Below are 25013 nucleotides of genomic sequence, written 5' to 3' on the forward strand. Positions count from 1 at the left end.
AGAAGGTGAGGTGGTATGAGGGGTAGGTGAGACAGTATGAGGGATGGGTGAGGTGGTAAGACATTTTTACAGGTACCAGCAGCAGGATATTCAGATCACTGAGTCCCTCAGTGCCGCTGGTCAGCCTGCAACATCTCTGCATATCCTGCCCTATGTCCCAGTTTCCTGCCTGCAGTGATGTCACTCCCTGGCCCAGGTAGGTCTGATGGAGGAAGTTCCATCCTTGTCCTCCTCCTTCTATGAATGTTGGGGCATGGGGGCAGGGCAAACACGTGATTGGGTGCTAGGACCGCCAATGTCCCCTGGCCCCAATTTTCAGAGAAGGAGGTGGGCAAGAACAGAGGAGGGGGAAATCTAGGGCCCACACCGCTGCTCAGCCTATACAAATCTGATTGTTGAGGCTGAGCAGTGCAACTTCATGCGGCAGCAGGGACTAACTGGGCATTTTAGCAGGGTGCTCTGGGGGAGGGTTCAGAACCCTCTAACCCCCTCTTATCTACGTCCTTGCAGCAGAGAGTAGGGAAATCAGTGGATGTGGCGGCAGTGCTCCTAGGTGGCTGCCTAGTTCACCTAGCACCAGCCCTGCCTGTCAAGGAAAGGAAGTAATGCAAAATCTTTTCTGCAAGTACAAAGACAAAAACACAATTTTAGTGCATGGGAGAATGTTAGAAATTCTGACAATGTTTTTATGGATGTCTTTGCCTTGATGTCCTGATGACTATCTCTCCCGTTTCTTGCACAGGTGTCACTAGAATAGGAAGTCAGGGGAAATCTTTCCAATAGACTCACAGACAGAAATAGAAACCTGGTAAAACTGTTTCCCACACTAAAACTACAAAAATTGAAATTAGGCTTTAACAGGCATGCTATCTATATAAGCTGTATATGTCTAGCCTTTCAATAGACCAATGCCTTAATAAAGACTGGATTTTATGAAGGAGTTTGATATATTGATGATCAAGAACTAATGACTTGAGTCACTGGGAAACAGTTAACTTTTTGTGTTGTTACCTGCTATCATAGGTGTGTACTCTTCTCTTTGTCACTCACCTCTTTCCTCATTGGCAGAGACATATACTCAGGAAGCAAGCATAAACACCCACAATTAAACACACGTTTCTCATAGTTTAAATAGATATGGATTAGAGTGAAGTCTCCTGTTAAGTACAATTCTCTACTGATAACATGGTGTCCGTCGGGAGATGGCTGCTGGCAAACAGAAAATATTTAATCATCTTTTTGACTCCACTCTTTTGTATCCCTCTGCCTTTGGTAGTGTCAGCAAAAGTAAGTACTAGTTATTCATATAGGTGTGCAACATGACAGCTGCTCAGTAATCACTGCAAGCAAGACTCACAGGGTGAGATTTACTAAAACAGAATCTGGCGCAGCTGTACATAGTAACCAATCAGCTTCCAGGTTTTATTGTCAAAGCTTAATTGAACAAGCTGAAGTTAGAAGCTGATTGGTTACTATGCACAGGTGCACCAGATTCTGTGTGCACCAGATTTAGTAAATCACCCTCACAGTCTTCAGAGCGCCCATGCTTTATGTTTACTCATCTTCAGGTCTCAACATTATCAGCACAGGGAATATTCAATACAGAAATGATAAGTTTGACAATATCAGGCTTGGACTTTTGCAGAAGTGTCTGTGCTATAATGTTATATTATTGCAAAACTAATGTTAATTCACTTATCTTGCAAATGTAATACTGGAGGGCAGGACAGTGAAATAATCCACATTGTAAATTATATTATTTGTTATACCCATATAGGCTATTGAAATTATCCAGATCTTTCAACTGGAAATGTATACATTTTCCTTTGAAAAAAGTTCCAATTAGAGAACTTTAGGTATATCATAGCTTCCAACTGCCTATAGAGGAACTGTCTTTCTTTTGGTACCAAATCCCTTTGTCAGTTGTCCATCGTTTTGGTCTGATGTACAGACCTTTACAGATAATGTATCATTTATTTTCATCCAGCCTCAAAATGATTGCATTTGTTATTTTGAAAAGCCAGTATAAAATAAAACTAGTGGTGAAAAAAAGTACTTGTGGATTTACACAATTCTTTTCTGCATATTATTATGTATATTCTTATTATTAAGGTTTGTGTTGTTACCGAAGGGGGGTGGGGGGGGTCATTGTGATGTGCTACATACTTTGTGCTAAAAGGTGTCCCGCCTTCTCCTCTTAGATAAATTGATAGATATTGTTATATGGAAGGAGATATAAAAGAATTTCTACAAGAAAAACAAAAATGGAATGCGCGCACACCTAGTGCATTACCAAAGATAATTTATTGATAAAGAAAATTGTATAAAGTGGATACTCACAAAATGCAACTGTCCATAAGCCATATAGACACAGTTTATGGACATGCACAGAACATGGGGTACAGCTAACATGTTTCTGGGGCGCACCCCCTTCCTCAGAACTAGTTCTAGCTCTGAGGAAGGGGTGCACCCCCGAAACAGACTGAGGAGCTGCATTGATGGGCACAGACTGAGGGGCGCAGCATTGATGGGCACAGACTGAGGGGCGCAGCATTGATGGGCACAGACTGAGGGGCTGCATTTGATGGGCACAGACTGAGGGGCTGCATTTGATGGGCACAGACTGAGGGGCTGCATTTGATGGGCACTGATAAGCTGCATTTGGTGGGCACTGATGAGGCTGCTTTTGATGGGGACTTGATGGGAACTGGTGAGGCTACGTTTGATGGGCACAGTGAGGCTGCGTTTGATGGGCACAGTGAGGCTGCGTTTGATGGGCACAGTGAGGCTGCGTTTGATGGGCACTTTATATATACACCACAAGCAGTCTTTATATAAATGTTATTTTAAAAACTTATTTGTACTTGTAGAACTAGGCCAGAGAGTAGACAGAGTGTTTCTTGATGGTTTTAATCTAAAATATACCTTGGTGTCCTTCACTAAAGTCTATACTTTGGAAATTTTCTGCCAAAGGGTTGGTCCGTGCCTATCCCTGAGCACCACTGTACTGCCTAAAAGAGATCTAAAGTAGAACAGCTAATGGCCAGAGAAGGGGGGGCTTAAGTGGCCAACGGGGTTGGCTGGCCGGCCGGGTTTGTCCGGGCAGCCAGTATGGGAGAGACCGGTCATCCACACTGCCCATCACCTCAATTCATAGTGCACAACTTGGCTCAGCCTCAGTGCCACGGCATTGCTAAAAGGCAGCCAATGGCTGTGCAGCAATGCCAGTTTCTGAAATTCCAACCAATGAAACTGTAGCAATGTTCCTGCATGATGTTAGCCCTCCCACTTCACGCAGTGATGTGAGAAGGAAGGAGAAGAAAAATACAAAAGGAGAATAAGTGAAATAATAAAAGAGGTGAGTGAGGATGGAGTTTGAGTATATTTTCAGTTAACACATTTTCATACAGAAAAATAAATGTTGTAAAACTTGGAGGACAGATAAATGTTCTGTCCTATGCCCAATACCTTTTATACAACTTACACATGTCATTCTAAAAGGCATCTGTAATGTTGGAATGCATCTTTTTCTCTAAATAAAGAGTTTTTAAAACAAAAGCCATTTATACTTACAGTGGAATGTTTTTACTTATGTATTTGCGCAGTTTATACTGTTTTGTGTGCGTTTGCAAAATTAAAGTAACTTTACCAACTGCTGCGGCTAATTCAGTTCCTAATAGCTCCACTTTATGCACCAATATCAAAAATAATTACCTCCAGTTCCTAGATAACGAAACTGTAGGTAATGAAGACCTACTCTAAATTGTTGTACAGAAACAGGCAGAGTGCCTGTCTCTGTCCGCAGTGTAGCACAGTGGCATATTCGCCACTGCTACTCTCTACCTTTCACTGGTTGTTAAGGAGGCTGTCAGATTCACAGCCAACAGCCTCCTAACAACCAATGATGCTGCAGTGGGTGGAGCCTGATGGGGAAATTTAAACATCAGTTCCCTATCAGGTCTGATCTTGCCTTGTAATTGACAGCGGGCAGAGGGTAGATTCTTTAGCTGATTGCAGGCTGTCTTTTGGTTAATGTGGTTGTAAAGCCACTTTATTTACTTAATGGAATCCCCTTTGTTCCATTAAGTTATGCGCCCCAGTGTATGTGCGTTATAAAAAAATATGTAGCTGTATACCTTATTTCAGACCAGCACTCAGCGCTCACATGACCGCCCGCCCCTGTCTTCCCCGATCTGAGAACTACAGGGGGAGGGGCTGAGAATCCCTTACTTACATCAGCCAGGAGGAGGAGAGGAGCGGGCGGTCACGTGAGCGTTGAGCAGCACTGTGAAATAAGGCATTCGGTAGGAGGGCAGGACCAGGCGTGCTGGCAAGAGACCCAAGAAGAGGTGGATCTGGGCTGCTCTGTGCAAAACCACTGCACAGAGCAAAGGGAGGGGAAAAGGGGGGTATTGGGACTTTAAATGAAACACATCACTGGGGTAGAATGACTCAATCAATTTTGGTAAATGCAATATTTATTAGTACAGACAGGCATAGTGCAACGTAATATACTATAAAAAAGTAACATGCAGAACTATAGTAAACATGATTGCTAAATCACAGAATATAAAAATATAATAGCATAATATAACATTATTCCACATGATTCATAATAAAATAGCAGTATACCCACATATGTAATAAACATGATTGGTAATATATAATTTATTCACAAAATAAAAAAAACTGTGAATAAATAAATACATTTTATTATAGATACTTCCAGTGTACAGCTGCTCCCAATGAGTGGAAACTATCCACGAAACGAATGGAGCCTTTACTGATGCTATGTCACAGCAATCATGCATGTACCATGGGGTTTTTATTTTGTGGGAATGGAGTGTGTAGATGTGTGAGAGGAGTAAGAATGAGGGAAGGGGGAGGATGAATGAGTAGGAGGTTTAGGATAGCAGTGATACGGATTCAATATAAGAATAATATAAGTAAATAAGAAAAGAGAGGTTAGGTATTTGACTACATGTTTATGTGAAAATAGATTGTAATCCGAAATTACTGCTGGACAAAGAATGGTTTTATAAATGTTGGATAATAATATTTGTAAAAAATGTTTTGTTAAATAAAGATTATATAAAAAAAAAAAATACTGCCCTCAATCTGACCATCGCAGTGATACCTCACATGCATGGTGCAATTGCTGTTTACATATGACACCAGACCGACGCTTGCGTTCGCCTTAGTACGTAAGCATGGGGGGGGACAGGGGGTGCTTTTTTAAAAATTTTTTATTAATTATTTTGCTTTTTTATTTTATTTTTAAAGTGTTCCTTTCATTTTTTTAAAATCATTTTTATTGTTATCTCAGGGAATGTAAATATCCCCTATGATAGCAATAGTTAGTGACAGGTACTCTTTTTTGAAAAAATTGGGGTCTATTAGACCCTAGATCTCTCCTCTGCCTTCAAAGCATTTGACCACACCAAGATCGGTGTGATAAAATGCTTTGCCAATTTCCCAATGGCGCTGTTCTTATCCGGCAAAACCTAAGTCATGAAATGCTCGTAGCTTTCGGTTTCTTAGGCCATAGAGATGATTGGAGCCATTCTGGTCTCTGATCAGCTCTATGGTCAGCTGGCGGAACCACCGGCTGCATTCTCGGGTTCCCTGTTGGGACAGATGAGCCCGAGAAACCATGGAAGACGGTGGGAGGGGAGAAACGTTCCCTCCAACTGCTTGTAAAAGCAGTTTAGAGGCTAATTAGCCACTAGGATTGCTTTTACGTGAAAGCTGACTGCTGGCTGAAAACAATGATACCAAGATGATACCTAACCTGCAGGCATCATTCTGGTATAACCACTCAAAGTCCAGCAACATATCAGTACTTCTCTGGTCCTTGTGCATACATTGTAATGTTCTTTTTTTCCATGCAGCTTGTGGGCTGAACAAAAAAAAAAAAGAGATTGATCGGTGGGTATGCCCACCTTTAGAATCCCGCCATTCATCCACCCACTTCTAATGATGGGCATACATGCACCAGTTTTTTTTTTTTTTTTTAACTGTGGTGGTGAAATCACCTCCTACAGCGCTGGAGTCGCTGATTTACATATCGTGGGAGCAAACGCTGTTGCTGTCAAGATAAATAAACCCGTGCTGCAGCTGAATGGCGTACCTGCTAAGCAAATGATGGTTAACAATAAAACAAAGTAACATTACATTATAACAGTAAGACTTACCATACCTGCAAAGCAAATACAATAAAACATAGTAAAAATAAAGCATTGCAATCTTTGCCTAAAAAATATATGCCGAAGCATGGGGGCAATCCATCCCTAATGTTAGGAGCAAATCGCTCTTCCACCCCTGCCCCCATGCTTCGGCTATATATGCTCTTTTTTAACTGTGGTGGTGAAATCACCTCCGACAGCGTCGGAGTCACGGCTTTACGTATCTCGGGAGCAAACGCTGTTGCTGTTAAGATAAATAAACCCGTGCTACAGCTGAATGGTGTACCTGCTAAGCAAATGATGGTTAACAATAAAACAAACATTACAGTATAACATACCATACCTGCAAAGCAAATACAATAAAACATAGTAAAAATAAAACTGAGAGAGAACAATAGATATAGAACAATAGTGAACGAACAGTAGAGTGGACAGTAGAGAGCGAACATAAGAGAGAGAACAATAGAGAGACAGAAGAAAAATAAAACAACAACTATTTTTGGCTTTTTTATTTTATATTTTTTTTGTGTTTTCGTGTGTTTTTTTTTTTTTTTTTTTACTTTTTTAATTTTTATAAAAACTTAAAAATAACTGTAAACTGAACATTGTAGATTAGGGTCTCTCAAAATGTGATGGCCATCACATCTTTCGAGACCCTGTGTATGTGTGCCTAGGACTGTATCGTGCTGTACCCTATGCTAATACTCCACTAGTGTGTGGTAGCGTTTGAAACAAACAGTCACCGATGCAGAGACCAGGTTGGTCAGGACAGGAGGGACAATAAAAGTGGGTGTCACGCCTAAATCCGTGTTTTCTGCAGACACGACATCTTCTTTGGGGTGTTCTTTGGGTAGGGGTACCAGGGAGGACATGTGGAAAATGCCTCTCATGCAGCCGGCTCACTGCATTTACGTTGGGAAGGTGGGCCAGAGCACTATCTGGAAACAGAAGGTTGTTATTCGTGGACACAGAGGGGTTTCTCCACAACACCAGTCACCGTAGAAATTTGGACTGTCGTATCTGCATGAAGGGAGGACAGAACGAAAACATTCCGTGAATCCCTCCACTTCACTGCTAACAATTTATTACACTTCAAGCAGGCTCTCTCCCCCGTCTAAGTCGGGATTCTACAAGCCATTGGGGGAAGCCCCGGCGATTAGATTGCACGGTGCCACATGCGCCAATTCCATAATCAAAAAGGTGACTAAAAAGTGGCACGCTTGTGTAATAATTATCCGCGCACAAGTGGTATCCCTTTCCGAATAAGGGTGACACCAAGTCCCACACAATCTTCATTCCAGAGAGAGGAGAGGAGACATCTCACAGTAAGTTGCACCAACACTACACTAACACCAGTACACGTAGGTATACTTGTCACCCCCAGATCGCCCCCCCCATTAACATTAGCATTAGGGCAGTTAGTGGTAGGCCCAAGTAGCTTTAGGGTACCCCCCCAATAAAGGTTTAACCCCTTGATCACCCCGTCACCAGTGATCACCGTATTAGTGTTACGGATGACGCTGGTTAGTTATTTTGTTATAGCGCCACAGTACCCTCTGTACATTACCTGAATAAAGATTTAACCCCTTGATCACCTGGCGGGTGATATCAGTTAGGTTTTAGCTTCAGTTAGGGTGTGCGTTGCCCCAGGTAGTGTCAGATTAGTGCCAGTAGCGCTAACACCCACACACGCACCATACACATCCCACTCTTCACTACCTTACACAGTTTCGGGAAAATGCCAATACATTTTAGTTATTTTTTTCACAAAGTTGTCACTAAATAATATATTGCTCAAACATGCCATGGTCATATGTTAAATTACACCCCAAAATACCTTCTGCTGCTCCTCCTGAGTACGAGGATACCACATGTGTGGGACTTTTTGGTTTTTCAGGATTTCTAAGGGTGTAAAATGGTGATTTCACTTCTCACTACCTATCACAGTTATGGAGGCCCTGAAATGTCCAGATAGCGCAACCCCCCCCCCCAAATGACCCCATCTTGGAAAGTAGACACCCCAAGGTACTTGCTAAGAGGCATGGTGAGTATTTTGCAGCTCTCATTTGTTTTTGAAAATGAAGAAAGAAAAAGGGAAATGTATTTTTTTTCTTTTTTCAATTTTTAAAACTTTGTGACAAAAAGTGAGATCTGCAAAATACAAATTTTTTAATTATTGTAATTTTTCCGAAACTTGTGGCAAAATATAAAATATTCCATGGACTCAACATGCCTCTCAGCAAATAGCTTGAGGTGTCTACTTTCCAAAATGGGGTCATGCTATCTGGGTATTTCATGGCCTACGAAACTGTATAAGGTAGTGAAGAGTGAAATCAAAATTTTACACCCTTAGAAATCCTGAAGGCGGTGATTGGTTTTCGGGGTCCTGTATGCGGCTAGGCTCCCAAAAAGTCCCACACATGTGGTATCCCTGTACTCAGGAGAAGCAGCAGAATGTATTTTGGGGTATCATTTCACATATGCCCATGGCATGTCTGAGCAGTATATCATTTCAGTGACAACTTTGTGTATTTTTTTTTTGTCATTTTTCAATGACTTTCAATCTCAGCAAATTCCTTGGGGTGTCTACTTTCCAAAATGGCGTCATTTGGGGGATGGGGGGGGGGGTTGTACTGTCCTGCCTCAAGAAATGAGATAGGTAGTCATAAACTAAAAGCTGCGTAAAATTCCAGCTATACCTTTTGCCCAAACCAATAAATCTACACTTATTGAATTTTTTTTACCCGAGACATGTGGCTGAATGCTTTTTTCCCTAAATGTATGGGTAAAATTTACTTTATTGTATTTTTTTATAACAAAAAGTAGAAAATAACTCAAATATCTCAAAATTTTCGGTCTTTTTTCGTTTATATCGAAAAAAATAAAAAAATCGCAGAGGTGATTAAATATCACTAAAAGAAAGCTCTAATTTGTGGGAAAAAAAGGACGCACATTTTAATTGGGTACAGCATTGCATGAACGTGCAATTACCAGTTAAAGCAGCGCCGTGCCAAATTGTAAAAAGTGCTCTGGTCAGGAAGGGGGTAAAACCTTCTGGGGCTGAAGTGGTTCAATTGCGACAGTGGGAAGAAGATCCCCGCCCAGGCCCACATTGAGGGGGGGATTGGGGGGGATAGACAGGAGCTGGAACATGTTATATGCGGGTGGAACGTGTAACATGCTCCAAAAGGTAATGTTATCCTTTAAATCAGTTAATAACAATCAACCAAATCAGGAAATAGCCTAATAACATTTTTTTTTCCAGGATATACTTGTACTTCAATAGCCGAAATACTATGCAAATGTGTAAATAAAAAAATAAAAAAATGTTACTTATCTTAGAACAAAGTCTACTTTAAAATGTATCTGTGTCCAGATTATAGAAATTAAAGTGGTTCCAAAATATACATTTTTTTACCTAAAATAGAAACATGTTATACCTACTCTATGCAATGGTATCCTAAGGGACACAGAGGACTCAGAATTGAATGCTAGTTTGGCCAAATTGCTAGCACTACAACTACTGCCTTTTCAGCTGCAGAACTCATCCTGCCTTTGCAGAGGGAGCAGAGGATAAAACATCTTCAGGAGGCCTTGAAGAAAGGTTTGTACTTCCAGACCCTGGGATGTTACAAATTACTGGTGCTGGACAATGTGTTGCTGAGGCTTCGTTCAGTCAGAGGAAGAGCGGTGGAGAAAACGGCCGGCTGACCGATGCCTTTAAATTTTTCAGTCCTCAGTGCCAAGATCTGATCAGTTCAAACAACCATCGCCAGCGTCTGCATTACATGGTTAGGGGCAAGAGCAGACTTGGAGACCTTTCCAACAGAACATCTACTGGATTACTGGGTCTTGAGGATGGACCACTGGCCAGAACTTGCTCAATATGCTACTGGCCTGTCCTGCATCCAGCGTGTTTTCTGAACGCACATTCAGTTCTGCTGGAGGGTTTGTGAAGGATCAAAGAGTGCGCCTGTCCACAGACTCCGGTGATAGGCTCACATTCATAAAAATGAATCAGTCTTGGATCAGCAGCTATCAAGCACTTGATGCTGATGTAACTGATTGAATTTGCTATGGATGTGGGATCCCTTGAAGACTGCCTATGTGGGCTATCCTATTCCTCCTCAAACTTGATGATGCTAGCTTCAAACAATATTTTTGGTTTAAGGTACCACCACCACCCAAGGCCCAATTTTTCTGCCCCTATTTAACAGGGGCATGTAGTTACAATTTTCGTTCTAATATTTCACAGCAGGGCCCGTTTCTGCGCCCAACAAGAGTATCTGTGAGTGATGTTCGGCTCATCCCTACAATGGAATGGTTTAGAGCAAAGCATATTCATATGTTAGAGCGACCCAGTCAAAGTCCAGACATAAATCCAATTGAGAATCTGTGGCAAAACTTGAAAATTGCTGTTCGCAGACGGTCTCCATCCAATCTGACAGAGTTTGAGCTATTTTGCAAAGAAGAATGGGCAAAAATTTTACTCTCTAGATCAGTGTTTCTCAACTTCCGTCCTCAAGGTGCCCCAATAGGTCATGTTTTCAGGCTTGACATTAGTTTGCACAGGTGGTTTGATCAATTTCACTGCCTTAGTATTACCACAGCCGTTTCATCTGAGGGAAATCCTGAAAACATGTCCTGTTGGGGCGCCTTGAGGACTGGAATTGAGAAACACTGCTCTAGATGAGCAAAGTTGATAGAGACATCCCCAAAAAGACTTGCAGCTGTAATTGCAGCGAATGGTGGTTCTACAAAGTATTGATTCAGGGCGGCTAAATACAAATGCATGTCACACTTTTCAGAAATTTTTGAAAACCATTTATCATTTTCATTCCACTTCACATTTATGTGCCACTTTGTGTTGGTCTATCACATAAAATCCCAATAAAATACATTTAATGGTTGAAACATGACAAAATGTGGAAAATTTAAAGGGGCATGAATCCTTTTTCAAGGCACTGTATACACACAGGGGACTGGTACTTACAGTGTTAGGGTAGGGGTTATCTGTTGGATGTTACAGATACAAGTAGGCTAAATGTGAGGGCTGGAGTTGCAGCAAGGGTTAGGGTTACAATCTTTCTAATTGTGGAGGTTAGTGTTAGTTTACATAGGGTTAATACCTGGGTTTAAGGAAACCCTAAAGTATAGGTGATCCCTTCAAAAGCACCTCACCCCAGATGCATCAGGGTACGTGCAATAGAATATATGAAGCAGGTACCCTGATGCATCTGATGTCAAATTAGTGGTTTTAAAAAGCGACTTATGCTTGGTGCAAGGCATAGCACTTTAATATGTGAGTAAAAATTACCTAGGAGGTTTTTAATTATTTGAATAAAGTTAAAAGGTTTTACACTATGGCAGAGTTTCCTTGTCCTCCCTATGGTATACATGTGAATGCATTCTAATATTGATGAGTAGAAAGGTGGTTGCCCCTGGTCGAATGTGGATGGTGGAATCTCTTGTAAAAACATGCGTTGTATGACTTTCCTGTAGTGGGTGGTCATATCAAGTTGGTGAATTCTCTGGTGTGTTAGTGGAGGATCACAACAGCATATATAGAAGATTATTGATTGCACTGTATTTTCACACTTTGTAGCACAGTGGAAAATGTTTTGAATGCGCTAAAACTTTTTTGATGCATGGACACTTTATCATTAATGACAACTGACAAGTATTCCTGGACTATACATTTATTTTGTTTACATTTTGGTTTATTATATTGAAAAAGAAGGAAAATTCTGTTTAACTACTTCCCACCCACCCACAGTAGTTGTACTGTGGGAGGGTGGTAGCTGTAGGCTTTTCTTCTGGGTTTGGGGAGCACATGTGCAGCACAAGTTAGGCAGCTAATTTCAGCCAATAATTTTGGCTGGAGTGAGCTGATTGGCTGTGGCCAATCACACACAGAGTTCTTTGTTTACAAAAACACAAAACTCTGCGTACAGGGAACAGCGATCTAGCTGTTTCTACTCCATGCAAAGCAGGGAGAAAAACAGTCAGATAGAAAAGTAAAAACAGCACATATTACACACATTACATATTGTTAGGCACACAGTTAACCCCTTGATTGCTCTTAGACGTTAACCCCTTCCCAGCCAGGGTCATTAGTACAGTGTAAGTGTACAGCATTATCACTTATCACTATATTAGTGTCAGTAGCGATGTCAGTGTCAGTTAGTGACCCTCCCAGATAGTGTCTCTTAGCGCCAAATTGCCAGCCACTCTATCACAATCACACTATAGGTCATTGACCACCGGCATTACAGTATAGTGTCTATAGCTGCATAAATTCCAGTATATATACCATGGTTTGCAGACGCTATAACTTTCACACAAAAGAATTATTGGGATTTTTTTTACCAAAGACATGCAGCAGAATACATTTTGGCCTAAATTTATGAAGACTTTTTTTTTAATTGGATATGTTTTATAACAGAAAGTAGAAAATATTGTTTTTTAATTTTCTGTCTTTTTTGTTCATATAGTAAAAGATGTTTAAAAAAAACAGTGGCAGTGGTGACCAAATACCATAAAAAGAAATCTCTATTTGTGTGAAAAGAATGATAAAAATGGAATTTGCATACAGTGTTGCACGACAATTACAGTTAAAGTAGCGCAGTGCCGAATAGCAAAAAATGCCCTGATCATGAAGGGTGTAAAACCTTCTTGAGATCAAGTAGTTAAAGTGATTGTAAAGTCTCATTTTTTTTCCCCTATAAAAATAATAGTATACTTACCTGCTCTGTTGCAGTGGATTTGCACAGAGCAGCTTAGATCCTCCTCTTCTTGGGTCCCTCTTCGGTGCTCCTGGCCTCTCCCTCCTGTTCAGAGGCCCTCACAGCAAGCAGCTTGCTATGGGGGCACCCGAGACGAGTCACAGCTTCCTGTGTCCATTCAGACACAGAGCCTGACCCGCCCGCGCCCCCTCTCTCTCTCTTCTGATTGGCTAGCTGACCTTGATTTACAGCAGCGGCAGCCAATGGCGCTGCTGTGTCTCAGCCAATCAGGAGGGAGAATCTTGGGTGGCTAACAGAACATAAAATTACAGGGCACACATACAAAAATGACATTTAAATCCTGCAATTCCTATTTAAAACACCTGAACATATTCAGCAAAAAATATGGGGATTTGGTCTTGCAGGATTTGAATGTCCTTTTTGTATGGGTGCGCTGAAATTTTTATGTTCTGTTTGCATGGCAGCACCATCTTTAATGCAATTTTAGGGTGTGCCCCCCCAAGTCTTTGTTTGTCTTGGACGGCTAAGACACTCATGGACATCGCTGGACAGAGAGGGACTTCAGGTAAGTGTTAGGGGGGCTGCTGCACACAGAAGGCTTTTTTATCTTAATGCATTGAATGGACTGACAGTCTGACACTAACTGACACTTTTGACACTTTTTGGGGACCACCGACACTAATACAGCGATCAGTGCTAAAAATATGCACTGTACTAATCTGGCTGGGAAGGGGCGATCAAAGAGTCAACTGTGTGCCTAGCTAGTTATTTTGTGTAGTGTGAGAGGTGCTAGAGGAAGGCATGGAATCATGTCCCTGCTTTGCAGGAACACAGGATCCATGCCTTCCTTAGTGACAGAATGGCGATCTGCCTCTTTTACATAGGCAGATCGCTGTTCTGCCTCTGTGCTGAATGATCGGCGGGTGCCAGCGGAAATCAAGTCCGTGGTACCTGCAGATCAGCTCCCGCTGTGTATAATCACAGTGGAAGTGGGTCGCCGGTGGTGCGCATGTGTACCCCAGACCCGGGAGTGTTGAGTCACATACTAGATACGTGATCCAGCGCCAGAGTGCCACCTTGCTGCCGTATAAGTAAGTTATATGGCACGTGGCTAGATCTATACCAGAATTCTGGTAAGGGATTCTTACCAGAGTTCTGTTAAAAACTTTGGTATAGATGTTAGATGGGATCCTCCAAAAAACAAAAACAAAAAAGCCAACAGTGTTTTTTGCAATATAAGCAAAAAGGAGCGAACACTTTGAAAAAAAAAAAAACCTTTTTTTTTAGTTTCTGTTGTCAAATTTTGCAAATAAGTAATTTTTCTTTATAAATTTGGGCTAAAATTTATACTACTACATATCTTTGGTAAAAATAACCCAAATTAGTGGATATTATTTAGTCTGTGTAAAACTTATAGAGTCTACAAGCTATGGTGCAAATCATTGAAAATTGATCACACCTGATGTACTGACGGCCTATCTCATTTTTTGAGATATTAACAAGCCAGGAAAGTACAAATACCCCCTTTTTTGGAAAATAGACAGTCCAAGTTATTTAGTAAGAGGCATGGTGAGTTTTTTGAAGTTGTATTTTTTTCCCACAATTCTTGGGAAATGTAAGTTTTTTTTTTTTTTTTTTTTATACACAAGATGGTCGCATTAACAAGTTATTTCTCTCACACAGCACATGCATATTTGCAATTACAACCCAAAATATATTCTGCTACTCCTCCTGAGTATAGCAATACCACATGTGTGAAACTTTTACACAGCCTGTCCACATACAGAGGCCCAAAATCCAAGTGGTACCATCAGGCGTTTTAGGAGCATAAATTACACATGTAATTTGATGACGGCCTATCACAATTGTGAAGGCCCTGGAGCACCAGAACAATGGAAATGCCCACAAAATTACCCCATTTTGGAAAGCAAACACCCCAGCGTTTAATCTGAGGCATAATGAGTCTTTTGAACAGTTAATTTTTTTCCAGAAGCTTTTGGAAAATGTAGAAAAAAAATTAAAGCGCATTTTTTTTTTTTTTTTTTTTTTTTTTTTTTTTTTTTTTTTTTTTTTACACAAAGTTGTCCATTTATAAGATAGTTCCAACATATAGCATGTACATAGCAAAAATGACACCCCAAAATACATTCTGCTACTCCTCCTGAGTATGGCGATAACCCTTCATATTTCACATGTATATTTAACATGTACATACCAATTACAAACCAAAATACATTCTGCTGACCAAAGGGTAAACAAAAGATTACCTGCGGTTTTAGTAGTGCAGTGGTCCACAGAGGAGAGCATCAGTCCAGGCAGCAGGCAGGAAGATGGACAGCGACAGCAAAACAGGCAGCAGGAAGGAATACTGTCCATAGTCAGTACAAGTAGATATATTGTCAGTACAGCAAAAGCATTGGTCCAGGTAGCAGGCAGGGATGTGATCAGCAGCAGCGAAAGGATCGTCCATGCAGCAGGCAGGAATACTGTCCATAGTTAGTACAGGCAGATATATGGTCAGTACAGCCAAAGTATTGGTCAAGGCAACAGGCGCATGGTCCATAAAATGTCCTGGGTCAGTGCAGGCAGCTATGACTAAGCATCTGTTTGTGATGTGAAATGCACATGTATGTTGGACACTCAGGGTTCTGGAGATGGGAGTCTTTGCCTTCGCACACACAGAAGGCATGCACATATCCGGTGAAGCTTTCACAGAGCTTGTTGAGCTTCAATCCGTACCTAGCCCTCTCACTTGGGATATATTGCTTGATTCCAAGCAGGCCTATGAAATGGACCAGGGATTGGTCCACAGAGATGTTCTGGTCAGGGATATAAAGTTTGGCAAATCTCTTGGAGAAAAAAATCAATTAGGGGTCAAATTTTATATAATTTATCAAAGTCGGGATGATTTCGGGGGGGGGGGGGGGCACTGCGAGTTATCACTGAAATGCACAAACCGCATGATCATGTCATAACGGGACCTGGACACCACAGCTGAAAAAATTGGCATGTAGTGGATGGGGTTGGTAGACCAATATGCATGCACTTCATTTTTTGTAAGCCTTAGGTTGATTGTAAGGCCTAAAAACAATTTAAGCTCCTCCACTGTTAGGGGTCTCCATTCGAAAGGGCGGGCATAGCTTGAGCTGGGGTTGTTTTCTATAAACTGACGGGAAAAAAAAAAGATTAGTTTGGTCCACGATGCCTTGAACTTATTCATCAGGGAAAATAAATTAAAAAAAAAAAAAATCGATTTCAGAGAAACCTTCGGTGTTGACCTGCATACCTGGCTGTGCTGTAAAAGGGGGGATTGTGGCTGACCCTGTGCTAGAAGGCAGCCACAATGGGTTTGCCAAGTTTTCCAGGAAGCTGGGTTTGGGATGACAGGTACTCCTGATGGGATGACAGGTACTCTGATGAGCTCACAGACAGGTATTCAGATGGTATGACAGGTACTCTGATGAGCTCAGACAGATACTCAGATGGTATTGATGACAGGTCCTCTTTATTCGGGGGGGCAATCTGGGCACAGTATACTGACAGTAAAACTGTAACTCACTATTCCCGCGATCCTGGGGGCCCCCAGTAGCAGAGGACGTCATATGACACCTATCCAGGATGGCAGAGTGCTCCTGCGGACGTCATATGACTATAGGCTGGTAGGAAAGTGGTTACGTTTAGTATGAATTTTAAGGGGGTGATATGTAAAAAGGAAAGGGGGGGACCCAGTGGTTGTTGTGATCTGAGGGTGGGAGGGGGGGAGCTTATTGGAATTGGGAAGCACCCTTTAACAATACACCCAGACACCTGGTTCCCCCTATATGAATAAGTCAGTGGTCCATAGTATCCCTACTCACTCACAAAAAAGTGAAAAGTAAATAAAAACACTGTTTTTGACCAGTCCTTAAGGTTGGTGTCACTCTGAAGCAGTTTTCAGGCATTTTAGCGCTAGAAATAGCCTCTAAATAATACCTAAAACTGCCTCTCAATCATTTCAGTGTGACTTTTCACACTGGGGCGGTGTGCTTGCGGGACGTTCTGAAAAGTCCTGCAAGCAGCATCTTCGGGGCGGGATGGGAGTGATGTATACAGCACTCCCAAAACGCCCTGCCCATTGAAATGTATGGGCAGCGCTTCCAAAGCACCTAAAAAGCGATTTTGAAGCGCCGCAACATGGGCGCTTTTAACCCCTTCTTCGGCCACTAGTGGGGGTAAAAGCGCCCCACTAGCAGCCAAAAAGTGACACTAACGCTCAGTGGCCCCATTGTGAAAGTAGACTAAAAAAAAAAAAAAAAAAATTCTAAATCCACTGTCAATTACACCATCCTATAATGCAGATCCACATCAATCATCATGAAGGATGCCCAATGACCCGCCAAAGAATAAAGTGAGCTAATGAGTGTAAGGTAAATTTTAATTTGGTCCTTTTGTAAATTGGCTACTAAGATGAGTTTGCCTACACATATGACAAGAGAAAGAAGGACGGCACCCCCTAAGTGCAGTGTGTTTTACAATAGATTTATTACAAGTGGATTAAAAACACTCACATTTGAGTAGATAAATTCCAGCATATTAGGCAGTAAGATAGGGTCATCCGCATGTTCCCAGGAGATGTGGGTCTCATGAGCCGGTGGAGGGGATCCTGTGTCCTGGGTCCTGTAGCTCTCCGGTGGTACTGTGGGCACTCAGGGCCTCCGGGTGGCTTGGACGCAGGCGGTGGATGCTCCGTGATGCTCCACCACGTCTCCAGCAAACGACTCCTCTTCCTCCTACTTCTTTCCGACCAGTCGGAAAGAAGTAGGAAGAAGAGGAGACGTTGCTGTAAGTGGTAGCAGAGGAGATTTCATTACTTGATCCTATTGGTTGTTTTCAAATAATTTCATTCCCCCATTAAAGATGGCCACCAGGATAGCCTTATGAAGGAGCATGCATGCTTCGAACGCGAAGCGCCGCCCGCCTGACCCCGTTCCCAGAAGTGAAGACACCACGATAACGTGGAGCATCACGGAGCATCCACCGCCTGCATCCAAGCCACCCGGAGGCCCTGAGTGCCCACAGTACCACCGGAGAGCTACAGGACCCAGGACACAGGATCCCCTCCACCGGTCCGTGAGACCCACATCTCCTGGGAACATGCGGATGAACCTATCTTACTGCCTAATATGCTGGAATGTATCTACTTAAATGTGAGTGTTTTTAATCCACTTGTAATAAATCTATTGTAAAACACACTGCACTTAGAGGGCGCCGTCCTTCTTTCTCTTGTCTTGTTCCAGAGCTCCTTCTAGCTTTCACGGACTGGCTGCCTTCTACATACTCAGCATTTTATCATCCTGACATGAACTACATCTTGAACTTGCTGTGAAACAATAATATTTACCACCAAGTTCCCCCTCCCATTTTTGCCCGATCTCAACCTCCCCCCCCCCCCCCCCTGCTCTTTCAGTTATATGTATATAGCTACATCCAGAGTGCGCCATATTAACCCCTTGACTGTTTGTCTGCCTATACATATGAACAGTTGCTGAGTCGAACAAAGGATCTGCATTTTAATTGCAGTGTAAATTTTAACAATTGCCACGTGAAATCTGCAGGATCTGTTCATGCAAACAGTTATAAAGTGGTCATAAAGTTTTTTTTCCACGTACCAGGAACGTTAGTGACCTTCAGTTATTTTTCCACCTTAGAAATAGGTTGGCCCATAGCCGAAGTGTTTACATAGAAGATAAACTTAGTGGACTTTGCATTTATTATACACCAATTTCTTCTCACCTCAAGACTTAATGTTCTGTTTCTCTTCAATAATGCACACTTTAGGCTTGTTTTGAAATCACAAGCTGTTGTGTTATCCTAACTTTTTGATCTAACATGTTTAGCTACAGAGAGCTTTATGTTTGTTTGGATTTATTGATTGATAATACAGTCTTGCACAGCCAAACAAAAATACATTCTAGGACATGGGTCTCCAAACTTTCTAAAGAAACGCCCAGTTTACTGTCCTCCAGACCAGTGTTTCTCAACCTTTTTTCAGTCAAGGCACCCTTTAAAATTATGGACAATCTCAAGAAACCCTTTAAAATTATGGACAGTCTTGAGACGCCCCATTCTGAAATGTAAAAAGCTATTCTTATAATTTTACATAAAGGAGCAACATATACACATGTAGGACAGTCAATGTAAGAGGCGATTTATTCTTCCAAATCAAATACACTTCTGCACATTGATACTTACTAGTATTCCAGTGTTTCTCTTCTTCCTCAGTTTTTCTCCATCATTTAGTGTACACTTCAGGTGGTGTACACAGTATATAATACAGTGCAGCCATTGTACAGTTTCTAATACAGTCCAGGTGGTGTACACAGTATCTAATACAGTGTGTACAGTTTCTAATACACTTCAGGTGGTGTACACAGTATACAATACAGTGCAGCCATTGTACAGTTTCTAATACAGTGCAGGCGGTGTACACAGTATATAGGGAGGAGCCAGTGACCTCACCTCCGGTGTTTTGCTATACTGGACGTGCAGTGAGGAGGAAAGCTGCAATAAAACAAATGTGAGTGAATAGCTTATATTAATCAGGAGTTTATGAATACACAGCAATCTTGCACAATTATGTCTTTTTATCTCTGAAAGCAATCTTTTAGAAATCATCAATTTGGTAGAAAAACAGACCATTTGAACTATGGCAAATCTATAATCTCATTGGAGTGAGGATCCATGCTCTGGAAAGTGTTATTTGACTCAGGTTTTTATTTCATTTGTTCTCTAAAAGGTGAATAGGAACTTTACCTCCAGGTGGTGGTTTATCTTTGTTGGGACTTTTTCTTCATAATCGTTATCATATTTTGATCATTACTGTGTGTATATTTGGATTATACCTCCTCTCACAGAGAAAGGAGCATTAGCAATTGGTTATGTAGCACATTTTTGGATTAATGGATATCACATTGTTGTGCAATACAATAATATTAATAGTGCTATAAATAATAAGTATTATTTTGCATGTGACAACAGAACACATTTAAATAGCTGCAGCTGAACCAGTTTATCACACAATTAATTAGGTCCACATCAGCGCTTTAGTAACTTTCTTTTATATAGTACGTGTACAGTTTCTAATCCACTTCAGGTGAGAGATAGATATAGATATATATTACGATTGGGTTTATCAGACTCAAACGGTAGGTGTGTTTTCCAGTGAGTACGCCAGTACAAAACTGTATTTTTAAGGGCCTGGTAGCCCACTTTTATTTCAAAGCACAGTAAAGTTCACAAAGACATCAGTACCCACGCAGGGGGTTCCACCATTACTGTATCTTGCACACTTAATACTTTAGCCTCCTGGCTTACATTCTTGCCATACGGCTGATTCAAGCCTTTAGCCTAGGCCTTAGGTCTGCTCCTCAGACCCAAAAGAGTTTCCTAGAGTTAAGCTCTCTCCTAGCTCACTCCTGATCAGCACCTTGCTGCTCTGTCACCAAGTACATCTGCCTCTTGCAGACATGCATACTCTGGCTGCTCCCTGCAGCCTCTGATTCCTCTCAGAGGAATTGGAGTCCACCTGACTCCCATGCACAGACTTCCTGTCTGTTGGGTGGAACCCTGAGCCATAGCCAGGTCACAACTAATGCCTCGTTTTCACTGAGCGGATCGGTTCGGTTCGGTTCAGTACGGTACGTTATTTTGGGTGTTTCAATTATGAAAGCGGCCCATACAACCGAACCGAACCATTCCATTCAGGGTCCTGCTTCAGATGTGGGGCCATAGAAAATGGAACGGTTCGGTTAGGGCGGAGCTACGGTACGTTACACTGATTGGTGGACGTGTGACGCCATGACGGCATTTTTTCTAAACCCACGTATGGCCCCTGTCGGTCCGACTTGCAGTGGAAACGCTCGCCTGAATAGGCCGGACCATTCTAGGCTTTCCAAACCGATCCGACCCGACCCGATCAGCTCGGTGGAAACGAGGCATAAATAGCCCAGCACACAGGTGTGCAATCAGCGTGCCTTTCCCTCCACAATCTGGCGTAAACCAGTAATCTTCCAGGTAGCACAGGGTCCTACTGCCACATATCCTCCCCCCTTGTTTCGAACCGGAGGGAGGAACACATAAACCCATCACTAGGAGACACCTCTGTGCCAGCCATTAGCTGCGTAGGCCCATTTCTTTTTCTGGGTGTGTTTCCACCAGCACTTCACCTTGGCACCTCTGTGCCAACTATCAGCAGCAGGAGTCCTAATCTGCCCAACCTTTTTTCCTAAAGGGGCACTCCACCCACCTCTTCCAGGTGTGCTTCCACCAGCACCAGCACTTCTTCCTAAACCATGGGCTCCCACTAACCTCTCTATCCCTTCTACCTTCTGGCCTACTCTCCCGGGACTGTTGGGGACCCACTTCCATGAAACCTGTCAGGGACCCCTTTCACTACCTGACACAGCACTAACCAACAACATCTATTTCTCAGGTTCACTAACCCCTGTGTGGTTACCCTTGGCAACCAAACCATCCGAGACGAACATCACATGCTTCTGTTTAACCTCAATAGCAATGTTCCACAAGGGGTTATTCAACTCATTACCATCAGGACCTCTTGTCACCTTGTTTGCTAGGACAGTGTCTAGGGAGGGACCCTCTACAGGCAAGCAGTTACTCCCTATGGGAAATTCCCACAGTGTTACATCACCCCCTGTTATCCAACACTCCAATAGCAACTGTCCTACCAACACACATTTTTCGCCACATTTTTCTACACCAATCTCTTTAACCATTTCTGTGTCCATTGACACCTCAACCAATACCTCTGAGCTGTCCGACAGTGCTCTACAGTTCTTCTCATACACTTTTTTATTTATTTATTTCAGGTACTTATATAGCGCCGTCAATTTACGCAGCGCTTTACATATACATTCACATCAGTCCCTATACCTTGGAGCTTACAATCTAAGGTCCCTAACTCACATTCATACATACTAGGGCCAATTTAGACAGGAGCCAATTAACCTACCAGCATGTCTTTGGAGTGTGGGAGGAAACCGGAGTACCCGGAGGAAACCCACACAGACACAGGGAGAACATGCAAACTCCAGGCAGGTAGTGTCGTGGTTGGGATTCGAATCAGCGACCCTTCTTACTGCTAGGCGAGAGTGCTACCCACTGCACCACTGTGCCGCCCTATAATTACCGTTACCAACAGTTATTTCCTGTCAGAGTGTCTCCGGGTACCTCAAACTGCACCTCCCTGTGAGTGATGGATTGAATTCCCACTGCTGCCATGTCTGTTCTGGGCCCTTCCATGTACCAACCACTGCTCAGCCGCACCTCGGACCGAACCAACAGGAATGCACCCCGTCACACCAGCATACATGGAGACTTCCACTATGTCTATTATTTCTGTGCGGCTTCTGCACATGACTGCCGCTGGAAGCACTCTCGCAGAGAACTGTGAGACAACTTTCCACAAAAGTAACCAACAGTGCAGTAACAAATTTTTATAAACATTGCTTAACATCACCTGTACCACCTGTCTCCACCAATTGGTACTACGCAGTACCAGGTCGCCCCTCTGCTGTGGATACATGCAGGTGTACGTTGGAAAGATTTTCACCAATTCCAACAACATCTCAGTTATTTCTAGACATGCCGCATCTAAACACAGAACTCTAGGGACTTTTCCTTTACCAACGACATGGAGGGCCTCATTTGCTAAGGCTTGAGAGGCCGAGACACTCAAAGAGACCTCCACATCAGAGGCAACTGACAAAACTTGCGACTCCCCATGTGCACTGCAAATCACACGTGTCACACTCATCCTCTCATTTTCAGCAACACTGAGCCCTTCATTATCCCACCATCCTGACACTCAACAATACTCATCTCTTTTGCTGTGGACAAAACTTCTGCTATGTATGCGCCCTTTTCCGATCCTTCCGCCTGGAGGGGGTTAAGTTCTGCAACAGCCAATGCACCAGTGTCTACTGGCTTTGCAGCCTCTCCATTTGTCACAGCAGCAATAGTGTCCAGCTTACTATTACCTTCAGAAATTTCTTTCCACCACGCTAACACCTTTATGGAGAGACTATCCCAGTCTATCCTGTCTGTGCTCCAGTCACCAGCACTCCGTAGTACTGCTCCCTCTGCCCATGGAGACACAGGTGGGCAGAGTGGTTTAGCAGCAGGCATCCTGCACCAGTCACTGTCAACCACATCAGATTGTGATAATTCATGCTCTATCATTTGAGCTGTTTTCCCATTGTGTTCCACCTGAGCAGTATCAGAGCTGTCCTGGACCCCCACCGACTCCAACACAGGGAGTCCTCGTGAGATTTCCTGGGACACCTCTGCGGCACTGTCTGTGGTTACCATGGGAGACACCAAGCCATCAACATTGTCAGGAATACACGTTTCAACATCATCATTATCCATCTTTCTGCCTTGTATAGGCTGCGTTAGCAGTTTGAGATTGTAGAATACTTAGTACATCGCTTTTCACCTCATGTGAAACACACTTGCCAGTTGGGGAAGCGACACAGTTGTCCTGGGAAACCTTGAGCTCAGACACCATGAGCTCCTGGGTGGTCTCCTGGGACACCTCTGCTACACCTGCCATGGTTGCAAGGGGCAATGGCACACATTTCTCAGTGGTCACCCTTGACATTTCTGGATGCAATATCACATTTTTAATCTCATTAGGGAGCAACACATTATATTCATTTTTACCACTTTCTTCCTGCTACACAGTACACTGCCTGAAGACAAGTCCTTACCAGACCTCAAACCTGCTGCAGGTTCAGCTTCAAACTGGGCTTTGCCACTACACAAGGTATTCACTTGCAGCAAGTCTCTGAAAGCATTTTTTTTTCACTGGACTTATTCCCACTTCACAGGGAATAGTCCCATAACCAGTCTCTCTCACATTTGTAACTGCAACAGTCTTACCATTCCATTTAGCAGGTGTTGAAAGCTTCAATTGAGGGCGTTGTCCCTTCTTTGCTGTGCTTTCACAAGCTAATGCCCCCACATGGACACGGGGCAACATTGCATCCTTCTTTGATTTTCCAACGTCCCCTGTAGGCCAAACAGATTTCCTTTTGCCAGGGTTAACAGCAAACCCACACACATGGTCATACCCCTTGCAGAATGCTGGATACTGTGCTCTCTTCTCTGGGCTGACCACTTCACACAGGCAGCCACAACTTGAAACCACTGGTTTCTTATGCTCTCCATCACCCCCTGCAGGCTGAACAAAATTTCCTTCACGTTTGCCAGGGGGGACAACAGACACTTTTGCACAAACCTCTTCACTCAGAATTTGGGCCACATCTCTGCTGTAGCTCCTCCTTTCTGCAAACAGACTTTCTCCGGTTGCTATGGGAGACCACATTCTACCCGCTGATCTTTTTCAGCGCTCTCTAGATTGGATTGCTCCTAGGAAATTGTCGTAGTCATCTCGGTTATGATACATCCCGCGGTACACGTCTTGGTACTCCTTCATCAGAAAAGGTTGCACCAACTCAACCCAACGACTTTTGGGCCATCCTCTGTAGGAAGCAATCATCGCAAAATCATCCAAAAAGTCTTCAACATGTTCAGAAGGCAGCATAGGCCGTATGAAGTCAGCTGTACAGATTTCTGCTTTGTTGCAACGGGCAACCACACCCATCTGCTCACTCTTTGCACTAAGTGATGGCTTGCTTTCCTTTTTCCTTTGCTCCAGTGCGGCCAAGTGCGTCTTGCACCAGTCTGGGGCTTGTTCTGTCGGTAACAACCCCTCCAGCCACAAGGTTCTGTCTCTCATCTTAGCAACATTGCTTCCTTTTTGCGTATTGCCCGCCCTATCTCTGCAGTCAGGCACAAAACGCTTTTTAACAGCACACAAACAGCACACTTTTACATGCAGACTCCACTGGTTCACATTAGCTGCTCCTCACAGCATTGCTGTAAAACACAGTTTCTTGCTACTCACTGTTTTTGGTATGCGAGGATCTGGAACTCTTTCAAATCTGCCCGCATTTTCCACCACGTGTAAGATTGGGGTTATCAGACTCAAACTGTAGGTGCGTTTTCCAGTGAGTACGCC

At 42.9% G+C, this 25013-nt stretch overlaps 1 protein-coding gene across 1 annotated transcript in view; it reads left to right on the plus strand.

Annotated features, from left to right (window-relative positions):
• The first annotated feature begins 1087 nt into the window (after nt 1-1087).
• SLC13A2 (solute carrier family 13 member 2) overlaps nt 1088-25013 on the plus strand; it is a 123995-nt gene continuing 100069 nt past the window's right edge. The window contains exon 1 of the mRNA XM_073616762.1: nt 1088-1287. Coding sequence (XP_073472863.1) covers nt 1186-1287 — 102 coding nt within the window. The 5' untranslated portion in view covers nt 1088-1185. The remainder of the gene's footprint in view (nt 1288-25013) is intronic.

Source organism: Aquarana catesbeiana, linkage group LG02 (assembly GCF_042186555.1).
Source record: "Aquarana catesbeiana isolate 2022-GZ linkage group LG02, ASM4218655v1, whole genome shotgun sequence".
NCBI classification, from domain to species: domain Eukaryota; kingdom Metazoa; phylum Chordata; class Amphibia; order Anura; family Ranidae; genus Aquarana; species Aquarana catesbeiana.